General features: G+C 38.2%; 1 protein-coding gene across 2 annotated transcripts in view; it reads left to right on the forward strand.

The window, feature by feature from the left end:
* Positions 1 to 12,032, forward strand: part of LOC116851197 (delta-1-pyrroline-5-carboxylate synthase) — a 75,221-nt gene that overhangs the window by 46,447 nt on the left and 16,742 nt on the right. Inside the window, exon 1 of one of the 2 annotated variants that reach the window (XM_032830391.1) lies at positions 4,392 to 5,039. The exons of the other annotated variant lie outside the window; for it this stretch is intronic. Coding sequence (XP_032686282.1) covers positions 4,932 to 5,039 — 108 coding nt within the window. The 5' untranslated portion in view covers positions 4,392 to 4,931. Of the gene's footprint in view, positions 1 to 4,391; positions 5,040 to 12,032 lie in introns of those variants that run through there. 2 annotated transcript variants of the gene reach the window in all.

A 12,032-nucleotide genomic window follows, 5' to 3' on the forward strand; every position in this document is an offset into this window, starting at 1 on the left:
GTGTGTGTGTGTGTGTGTGTGTGTGTGTGTGTGTGTGTGTGTGTGTGTGTGTGTGTGTGTGTGTGTGTGTGTGTGTGTGTATTATTTCGCTTGTATTCTGGAATACACATCGTGCGCACTTCGCTCGTTTTCGATAAGAAAATCACGACCGTCCGAAGGAATTTTTTACTTCCCGCTATCTGCTGAGAGAAGAACGCTATCATGGCGGCGTTCGCGTCACAAGAAAAGGTCACCGTTTAATTTTCGCTTAATCGCGGCGGAGCGAATCTACCGACGAAATGAATTCCACCGTCGGCCGCAGAGCTTTATTAGTATCAATCGCAACCGTCGAGTGGCTGGAAAGTATGCGCCGAGCCTTGTGTGCAAGTTTGTTCGTTAAAGCCATTACTGCAAGTCCGCGAATAAATATAAATCGAGAAAGGCTTGCTCGTTAAGGGAGAAAGAGGGATAGAAAGGGAGAGAGAGAGAGAGAGAGAGAAATTTATTCGAGGATTACGTGTTATTATATAAAAGAATGCAGTTGAAGGGTTTCTATCGAGCTCGGACAGCGTTGTCGAGATATACATCGCATATTTCACCTGTACGAGGCTTTCATACAGTTTATAAGCCGCTCATGACAAAGGGGATCCTAGAGAGGATTATTTATAAGCTAAAAATTGGAGCAAGAAGAACGGCTTTTGATTATTTGCATGTCAGCCTTTTCACCGGTGGATTCGTTTAATTAGTTGAAGTCGTCGCGTCGACGTGAGAGAAAATTTTCAACGTTATTTCAAGTATGCTGCTGTATCTCAGCCATCACGCGTGTGATAAAAAATTTTCAATACTATTTCAAGTATGCTGCTGTACCTTAATTTATCTACTGTAAGAGTTCGTGTTGTTACCTATCTTTATCTGCTGTATTTAGTTTATCTCTATTGAAATAATTCATATTGCTATTTAGTTTCGTCAACACATATTTCCGAGCGGACACTATTCTCTCCCTCTTTCTCTTTTACTTCTCTCTCTCTCTGTCACGTCGTTGTTGAATATTATTAATCGTGTCACTGTCAGACCGCGATGACGTTGTTAACCTTCTTCAAAATAATGGAAAACATTCTTCCCCCGCCTCTCTCTCCCTCTTTCTCTCTGCGCAACTTGTTATTACGCGATACAATCCTGCTGTGCTCGTATTGTCGTCAGGGAATTTAATCCACATTTACCATTTCGCGGAGTACCATTACCATTACTATTACTTTGACGATATTAATATTCATTAACTTCTCTTTTGAACCTTTAAAACCTACCTTGTCAAAATTTTGATGCTACACTGAGAGAAAAACGTATGATATTTGGAACTATAGTGGCATAGTAAAAAGATTATAGTTAGGAATATCGTTTTTATAGTAAATATCACCATAATGTTTGTAATATTTACAATATAAGCATAGTATAACTGACTCATGTAAAACTTTTACCAAGAATTATAATTATTTTAAGTAAAAAACATAGTAAGATAGCAAATATTAAATGGTAAAAGAAATTAACTATTTTATATAGTCAATACAATTGGAATATTTGGAAAATATGGGTACATATAACTATATTCTCAAAGCGTGCTTTAATATACACATAGAGTAATAAGATAATGACTATAAATGTGAGTTTATTCTGCTATATCTTCGTGTTTAGATGAACTATAAATATATGTTTGAGGCCAAAACAAACTAAATATAATGAGATTATAGTTATTTCAACTATTTTTTTCTCTCAGTGTACTTTGACGCTCTTAAAAATAGTTTGACCCTACTTAGATAATCTACAATCTAGAAAAACGTGAAACCTATCTTATCGATATTGATACTCATTCTCGAGTCGAAATTATGACTCTACACTGAGAGAAAAAAATAGTTGGAATAACTATAATCTCACTATACCTATTTTATAGTTTGTTTTGGCCTTAAACATATATTTATAGTTCATCTACACACGAAGATATAGCAGAATGAACATTTATAGTCACCATCTTATTATTCTATATGTATAGTAAAGCTTGAGAATATAGTTACATGTATCCATATTTTCCAAATATTCCAATTGTATTGACTATATAAAATAGTTAATTTCTCTTACCATTTAATATTTGCTACCTTACTATGTTTTTTATTTCAAATAATTATAATTCTTGGTAAAAGTTTTACATGAGTCAGTTATACTATGCTTATATTGTAAATATTACAAACATTATGGTGACATTTACTATAAAAAAGATATTCCTAACTATAATCTTTTTACTATGCCATTATAGTTCCAAATATCATACATTTTTCTCTTAGTGTATGTTGAACCTTGAATTCTATAAAATACGTATATTCTATGTAGGAGCTAAAGTTTCTGTAGAGGTTCGCAACTGAACCTACTTTGCTTTCTAAGATTCTATTATTATACAACCTACTTTGACGCTAAAGAAAGCGAAAGCGGAAATTTCAGACATCATCAGGGTCAAAGTAGGAGTAAATTATATCATTAGAATATTAAACCTACTTTGCTATTTTAGCTCCTACTGCGGTGTAAAAGCATCCGTTCATGTTTCCGTCCTTTTCATTGTCCCCTACGAAAGAGGAAGAAGAGGGATCCTTTTTTACGGGCCGATATCCCCGCGTACGCGGAATACCGCAAACGGGCGGAATTTTATTTACGAGCTGCGGAGACGCGATGACGTTAAACGCTGCGCGGCAGAGGAGCAAGATTCAATACGCGTCGGTTCTCAAAGCATAAACATTGCATGAACTTTCGATAGTTCGCTGCACGCGCTCGCGTACTATTCCGCGACTGATGTGTACGATATGTCGCGTCTTGCACGATCGCAGACGAAATAACCTCATCCTTAGCGAAAGCCTCTTATACAACGGGTGACTGACAATTCACGACTAACACCCGTTGTGTGCAAGTAAAACTCGTCAGACCGAACACTAATTTTCTATAATTAATAATTGAAAAACTACGTAGTCATTCATAAGAGGACCTTATTGTTCAGTTTCATCTACTCTCTTAAAATGAATCAATGAATAGTCACTGATATCAGTTACGAGTATAGCACTGAGCACTTCAGTGCTATACTTGTTTTTAGTGATATTGTTTTGATTGACTTATTTTAAGAGAGTAATGTACAAGTACACATAGACGTCGCTATCCTATCGTACGTGATTATTCTTGAATCTTCTTGAGTCAATAACTCAAAATCCTACGTGGCTACGAAATGTTAGAGAAATTTTCCGTCCAGCTGGACATAATTCCGCCTGCACGCAACGAGTGTTTCATGAATTGGACACCCTATAGGAGGACTGTTTAAAAGAATCGAATTTTTTATCTAAAAGAATCCTCTTGAGTCCATATGTGAGAAGATTCCACTAAGGACGGGATTATATTTTTTGGCACTGAATGGCACTCGGTCAATTAAATCACAAGAGAATCCCCGGAATTTCGGGAGAGAGGTGGGCCGTGATTCATGACATTTTGAGCGCGATGGATCGTCTTAAATCCCGCGCGATAATCACTCATACTTCACTGGGTCAATTAGCGACTGATGTGCCCATCATAACCGAAACGATCGCGAAATATGCTCTAACTCGAAATTATCCGCTCACGCTTGGCTGAAAGAAAAGAGACTCTGCATCATTTGTTGAAACAATTTTTAATCATCGAACCTTTTATATCGCTTTAATATTATTATTATAATATTAATATTACATATATCATTAAATTAATATTATTATTGTAACATTAATATTATATGTATCATTAATATTACATGTATTTATTCATTCGCGTTCTTCAGGTTCTACTCTAAAATGGTAATTAACGCTTCCTCTCTCTTTATTTCATTCTCTCTCTCTCTCACACACACACACGCACGCACGCACACACGCATAAAACGCCACTCCATCGCGCAACGTTCGATTACTTATCGAGCACAGATCGATCTCACTCACACCACGTGAACGCAGCAAAAGAATAGCTCGCTCTACAATATCAGCGCGCTAGTGTTTACGTGATTCGCAATTCTCGGGGCCGAAGTTCACCAGCGCGGACAGACGGACAGGCGGACGAGAGCACACGCTGCAGCGCGCGATGTCCGCGTATCGTCACATGGAGAGCACGGTCGACGTGGACTTTGCGTAACCTCGGCAATTACGAGCGGGAAAACGCTCGGAAAACGATAAACTCGGATCCACGCAAACGACGTATGCGAACGTCACCGATTTCCCTCCTTCTCCTCCTTCTGCTCCTCGCCATCCGGTTCACAGCGTGATCACAGCGATATTTCTCGCCCTGGCTGGCCCACCCTCTCCCTTCTCTTCCCGTTTACTGGCAGGTTCGTCTCTAATCTCGAGGCGCGATAACGACGTCTTCCGATACGATTCAATCGCGTAGAAAGCAGCAGTGTGTCGTTGACCATCGCCGCGGCTGCTCGACGTCTCGGCGACGAGGTACGACAATCGGTATCGCACTCTCGTCCGCCGCGTCTGGCGACTCTGATCTCACCCTCCTGTGCTCCGTTCCCGAGCCGGTCCAGAAGTCGACAGAGTCGGACGATCAGGCCGACGCGGCATCGCAATTCTTCTCCGCGGGCCTATCCATAACCGCGAGATTAACCGATAAATCGAGCGAGCCGAGCGCGCGAGCCGTCTCCTTCGCGTCTTCCACGTTATTGCCGCGGCAGGTAATCAATCTTCCTCGTGGCCAACCGCCGGGAACCCGCAGGACGTTTTGGAATAATCGATTTTCGCGCCGAGTGCTCGATGATCACCCCCGTCGACCGGTCTTAACCTCGGACCGTAAATCTTCGTGCACGGTGTTGTTTGCCGGGCCGTCCGGAGGAGCTGCGCGAGAGGGAAAGAAAGAGAAAGCAACGACTGAATCGTCAATACCCACCTCGAGGAAGAAGGTGCCGCATGATCATCATGTACTCGACGCTGCTGTTAGCAAGACTCGTCCGTTTCGGACATTATCGGCGAAAATTGGCCACGGCGTCCATTGGACTGCGCATGCAACAGCAAACAGTATGTGTGTGGCGATATTACTATGCACTATGCAGGTTTTTGCGAATAATTAATGATCTTCTTGATTGATTATCGTGTTCAATTGGCGATTGATATGAGGGAAATTCAATTGCTGATCGAACTGACAATTGATTTCAATTACAAATTTAATCGAAGACCGTTCGATCGATTACAGCGAGTTCAATTAAAGACCGTTCTAATTGACGATTGGTATAAACAGTAGGAATTAAAGATCGTTTAATTGATAATTGAGTTTAGCAAATTTAATTAAAGATCGTTCAATTAACGATTAGTATGAACAAATTCAATCGAGAATTTTCCAATAACGACTGATAGAAGCGCCTCCCCCCCCCCCCTTAACGCGGGTTCAACTTGACGCTTCTGACAAGTAAACCTATCTAAAAGGTACACTCTGATTTCTTTCTCCAAAATATTTAGCTTATATTTTTTTATTTTGGCCCACTTTGAATTTCACGGACAGTTTATAGCTTATTAATGTTATCACTTCTATCATAAACAAGGTCAACAAAAATGCATAAGAAATAAAATTGAATACAAGATGTAGTTAAATAATTTTAACAAAATCGGCATAGCTGAGACACGAATCTCTCTAAATTTCTTTAGCCGAGATTTCAACCGAAATATTTTAAATATGTGCTAAATTAGACAAAAATGATTCGAATCTCAGCCAAACCGAGAAAGAGAGAGAGAGAGAGAGAAATCCGGCAATTTTAATTAAAATCTTAACAAAATCAGCATAGCTGAGACACGAGCCATTTTAAATTTCTTTAGCTGAGATTCCAACCGAAATATTTGAAATCTGTGCTAAATTAGTCAAAAATGGTTCAAATCTTAGCCAAACCGAGAAATTATTTGTATAAATAATTTTTTTTCAACTTTTTACATATTTTGTTTAAACACTTTATTATTTATACAAATAATTTTACACATTTGACTTCATATTCATAATCAGCAAACCAAAAATGCTTATATCTTTGTATTCAATTTTATTTCTTATGCATTTTTGTTGTACTTGTTGGTAATAGAAATGAGAACATTAAAAAGTTATAAACTGCCCAACAAACTTAAAGTGGGCCAAAATAAAAAAATATGACCTGAATATTTTTTGTACTTCTACATTTGTATCAAATTAGAAGGAAATCGGAATGTAACTGTTGGATAGGTTTACTTGTGAGTCATCTCCCACGATACTACGATACTGCGAATATGAATATAAATCAATTGTAACCTTGAATAATTGAATGCCGAATAGGGGACACCGGGACTAGATGTCCCATATCTCAGGATTTCGAGCTTACAACTTCTCAGACAACTTGTCGTTGTGACTGATTGTACGGGTGTAATAGAAGCGGTTCTCTTCTTTCCATGTGTTAATGCTCGCCGCGATTCTGTTAACCGTATATTCTGTTCTGCAATAACCAAAATACATGCATGCAGCAACATGTATTTTGATACCGCGTTCAGTTATTCAACAGCGCGAAGAGAGTAAAGAAGATTACACGTAAAATATATATCTTGCTTAGTAGTTTCGAGTTAGTAGTTCCTCGCGAGAAGAAACTTTGTTCACTCACGATGGAGAATATTAATACAAAATTTCGAGAGGCTCGAAGATTTATTTTGCCACTTCTGCATCAGTTTCTTCCTATCTTTTTAACTGTAATATTATAGCGATTTTAGTGAAATTTAGGGAAAAGGGTGTTTTAAAAAAGGATCATTTCGCAAGTTTGTACATATCCACTGTCTTTCTCAAGATAAATATTAAAAAAAGCACATGAGTAACATATCCTCGAGGCTATCCCCGGTCTATCCTACATACGATGTATGTATTCATTTACTTAGATATATCAAACTTTTTGTGTTCACTTTTTGAGTAATTCTCAAACTCAAAAAATTATTGATAACGCAAAGACCATCGTCACCAACACAATCACGCTATCTTTTTCGCATATCTTGTATATACTTACGTAAATATATTGCAATATTTTGTTATTGTTCAGTGGAAAATCTAAGCATGCATGTGTAAGAATCTTTCTACAAACTTGTCCGATATTCTTAAGTTTTTGAATTCAGAAAGTATAGCAATGTTCTTCAAAATTTCCATGTTTCAAGCATCCATACTTTCGGTATGTACAAGCTATGGAACTTTTGCATATTAGGCAAATATTACGCTAATTGATAGCTTGAGATTTAAAAAATTTGTCTTCGTTTTTCTCACATATTGAGCAATACTCCTGTTTATTTTTGCATGCACTTTCATTGCGTAGAAGTATTCGTAATTTTGTACGACCAATACGACGCAAACTTTGTAGAAAAATGTCAGTATTCTGTCGATAAGGTTTTTAGCTTCCCTTTAAACGACCTTGAATAAAATTTGCTAAGTTCTATTGTTCTTTAGAAATGTAGACCTACCTGTCTATTATTGACAGACAGTCTATTGTCTGACAGTCTATTGTCTGACAGTCTATTATTTGAATTTTTTAAAGATCTATTCACGTTTGCTTTCAAAGATTTCAATTGTATTTAAAAAATAGGCTATCAGGCAGGTCTACATTTGAAAACAAATTCGAATAGACTTGAAAAAAAACTTGTGAAATTGTGTTTTTTTTATTGGCCACGGTTATGCAAGGACAATCCAACTCACGAAAGCATGATTTTTTGTTACCAATGGCTAGTCCCAAACGTTTTCATATATCATATTGCGACAAGCGTTGTTCAGTTAACAATTGAACACTTCCCCTCGCTCATAAAACAGTCGTTATTTGAGCGATTTCGAATTAGATTCGTTTTTGAAATCGATCGTTGATTAGACACCTCGACTGATTTTACTCGAACCGATTGTCAATTAGTCGAATTGAACGAATACATTCGATTAAATCGAGAAAAATTTCATTGCTGTTTTTACAAGTAACTCTCTGACACTATGTGTGACTCCCAACTGATATTGTCGTCGACGAACGAAGATAACGTTGCAGCGACGTGACGGCCAGCTCACAATCGCCCGTAAATCCCGGGGATCTGCGATAACACGACTCCACGTGAGGTGTACAAAGTGCCGAAGTGTTGCGCGGGTGCTTCACAGGTCGTACGAAAGTTTCCTCTCGTCTGACGTTCTCGCCTCGCTCGCGAAACACACGACGCACAGTAGGCGATTTGACTACCTTTCGGGGCAAAAATCTGTTCCGTCACAATTTTTTACCAATCGTAATGATTCTTTTTGCAAAATACTCGTTGGACTTTCAGTTCTAATGGCTATTTGCTACAAATTGCGGAAACGCTGTTATTTTTTCGTGGTCTTACAATAAAACATGAAAAAACGCCAAAGGAGTATGAAAAATTGGAAAAACTTTGTTGTACAAAGTCAATCGTCATAGAACTTGACGTAGATATAATATAAAGTATAATATAATATAATATAAAGTAAAATATAAAGAAATATAAGTGAAATTGAGTTATATAAACTTTAGGTTTAAAGACTTAGAATTTACAGTTTCAAAGTTTCGGGCTTTAGGATTTAGTGCTTAGGGTTGAAAGGTTCAAGGACTTAAGGTTTAAGGTTTAAGATTTAGGATTTTGTAGCCACTCAGATTTCATTTAAATTTCTTTATATTTTACCTCATGCTATATCTCATGCTATATCATGCATCATATTCTATGACAATTGACTTTGTACAACAAAGTTTTTTCAATTTTTCATGCTTTGGCGTTTTTTCATCTTCTATTGTAAGACCACAAAAAAATAACAGCGTCTCCGCAATTTGTAGCAAGTAGTTATTAGAACTGAAAGTCCAACGAGTAATTTGCAAAAATAATTATTACACGGAAAAAAGACTTGGTTGAACTAATCAAATATCTGATCGAATATGAACGATCCAGAAATTCCGATTGAAATAATCCGAATTCTGTTTAAGTTAACCAAAAATCTTGTTAACTTAAACAGAATTCGGGTTACTTCAATCGGAATTTCTGGATCGTTCATATTCGACCAGACATTTGGTTAATTCAACCAAATCTTTTTTTCCGTGTACAATTAGTGAAAAATTGTGGCGGAATTTTTGCCCCGAAAGGTAGTGCGACGGCGACTTCCCCGGTCGAGATAGCGTTAATAAAACGAAGGAGCGCGCGCATTACGACGGCGGTCGATCTCTTTCGCGGATCGTCGCACGTGGACGACGACGATGGCGCGACAGAATAGCCAGTGTTTCGTCGACAGAAACTTTCCACCGATGGAAATGGACTCTCTCGTTAACTCTCGCCCGCTCGTTATCGCACGCGGACGCGCGCACACGCGAAAAATGATTCCGATTCCGCCAATGTTGTCGATGCTTTCGAGAATGGCACCTCTACGTAGAACGTTGATAGCATCGCGATAAACTCAGTAAACAAAGTAGCCATTAATGGAACGCTATTTCAACGATATTTAGCAACATTTAACGTTTTCTAATATGTTACTTTTTAACGTTGTATCAACATTATTATTACGAGTAACTTCCGCGCTTCAGTATTTCTAAGACATTTTTGTAGTATTCAGAGGGATCGTATTATTCGTAATACCTTTGAAATGTTTTTGAGATATTAAATTTGAAAATGTCAAGAGACGCGCGTAAAATCAATATTTCCAGATATTGATCTAATGTGCCTTGTTTACCGGAATGCAGCCGCCATGATAACGCACTAATGTTGAAACGCGCGGAACGCACATCCGAGTCAGGTGATATTTGGCGTTGCCGGCGAAATGCGTGTCAGCTGACGGCACGTCGCCTTCATCAAACCTTGTCCGAGCAAGCGGGTCCGCTGTTGAATGAATAGTAGAAGGCTGAAAGTACTCTCTTAAAATGAAACAGTCAAACATCACTGTGAATATACCCTGATTGCAGTTATAGCACTGAAAGTGCTCAATGCTCCCGAGTCGAAATTTTGACCCTATGTTGAACCTTGAATTCTATACCGCAGTAGGAGCTAAAATAGCAGAATAGGTTTAATTCTAATGATATAATTTACTTCTACTTTGGCCTTGACGATGTCCGAAATTTCCGCTTTCGCTTTCTTTAGCGTCAAAGTAGGTTGTATAATATTAAGGTCTTAGGAAGCAAAATAGGTTCAGTCGCGAACCTCTATTGAAGCTTCAGCTCCTACATAGAATATATGTATTTATAGAAATATTTAAAAAATTTAATAAATAACGAAACAGAAACGTCAAATAGTATACAAAATGTATATTTTATTTGTTGCATATATTTCAGACATCATCAGGGTCAAAGTAGGAGTAAATTATATCATTAGAATTAAACTTACTTTGCAATCTTAGCTCCTACTGCAGTGTAGAATTCAAGGTTCAACATAAGGTCAAAATTTTGACTCGGAAATGAGTGTCAATATCGTCAAAATAGGTTTCACCTAGATTGTAGTTTATCTAAGTAGGCTCAAACTATTTTTAGGAGCGTCAAAGTAGCATCAAAATTTTGACAAGGTAGAGTTAAAGGTTTAAAAGAGAAGTTAATGAGTATCAATATCGTCAAAGTAGAGTTTATCTAAGCTATAAACCATCTAAATAGGCGCAAACTATTCTTAAGAGCGTCAACGTAGCATCAAAATTTCGACTCGGGTTCGATCAGTCGGCACGCGCGCTCTACAATTGATAAGCTCCCTACATCAAGATAATAATTATCGGATTTGCGTGGAACACGCGTGATAATCGAAGTTGCGCCGCACATTATCTCCCGATTGATTGCAGGCGTGTGCATTACTTTGGGGGCCTTCGACACCGGCGTCTCTGCGAGAAATATTCGTCGGCTCGCGATTACCGGAAGCGGCGCGAATTTTCGCGAGGCGCGATTTGTCCGCCGGATGAAATCCCGAGTCAAACTTTTGACCCTATGTTGAACCTTGAATTCTACACCGCAGTAGGAGCTAAAATAGCAGAGTAGGTTTAATTCTAATGATATAATTTACTCCTACTTTGACCCTGATGATGTCTGAAATTTCCGCTTTCACTTTCTTGAGCGTCAAAGTAGGTTGTATAATAGTAGGATCTTAGGAAGCAAAGTAGGTTCAGTTGCGAACTTCTGTTGAAGCTTTAGATCCTACATAGAATATATATATTTATAGAAATATTTAAAAAATTTAATAAATAACGAAACAGAAACGTCAAATAGCATACAAAATATACATTTTATTTGTTGCATATATTTCAGACATCATCAAAGTAGGAGTAAATTATCATGAAACCTGCTTTGCTATCGTAGCTCCTACTGCGGTGTAGAATTCGAGGTTCAACATAGGGTCGAAATTTCGATACAGAAATAAGTGTCAATATCGTCAAAATAGGTTTCACCTAGATTGTAGATTATCTAAGTAGGCTCAAACTATTTTTAAGAGCGTCAAAGTAGCGTCAAAATTTTGACAAGGTAGAGTTAAAGGTTCAAAAGAGAAGTTAATGAGTATCAATATCGTCAAAGTAGGTTTTACCTAGGCTATAAATCGTCTAAGTAGGCGCAAACTTTCTTTAAGAGCGTCAAGGTATCATCAAAATTTCGACTCGGAATTGCACGCGTTGATAAGATGCGGCGAGCTGCCGCAGTCTTTCTCTCACGCGGCCGTGGAGTGACGTGTAAAAATATAGCGCGTCACGACGCGCGGAGATAAGAGAGAATCACGTAATGTGTAATTTACCGCGGCGTGATCGGTAATCAAGATGCGACGGAACGTCCTTATCGCGCCGCCATTTAAATATGCGCCATATGTGAAATCACGTTTGTTGTATCAAAAGGACTCTCATCCGGCCGTCTCCATCTCAAACAAAAACACGAACGACCATCTCTGACCTTCCATGTTGAATATTTATCGTGCAGAGTCGAGTAACTGTCTGTAAATAAAAGACGAAGATTATCGCTCAGGATATTTGTAAATATTGATATAGCCTGTAATCTCTCTCTCTCTCTCTCTCTCTCTCTCTCTCTCTCTCTCTCTCTCTCT

This window comes from Odontomachus brunneus, unplaced genomic scaffold, assembly GCF_010583005.1.
Source record: "Odontomachus brunneus isolate Ranch 3 - 2012 unplaced genomic scaffold, Obru_v1 Obru_scaffold_167, whole genome shotgun sequence".
Lineage (NCBI taxonomy): Eukaryota > Metazoa > Arthropoda > Insecta > Hymenoptera > Formicidae > Odontomachus > Odontomachus brunneus.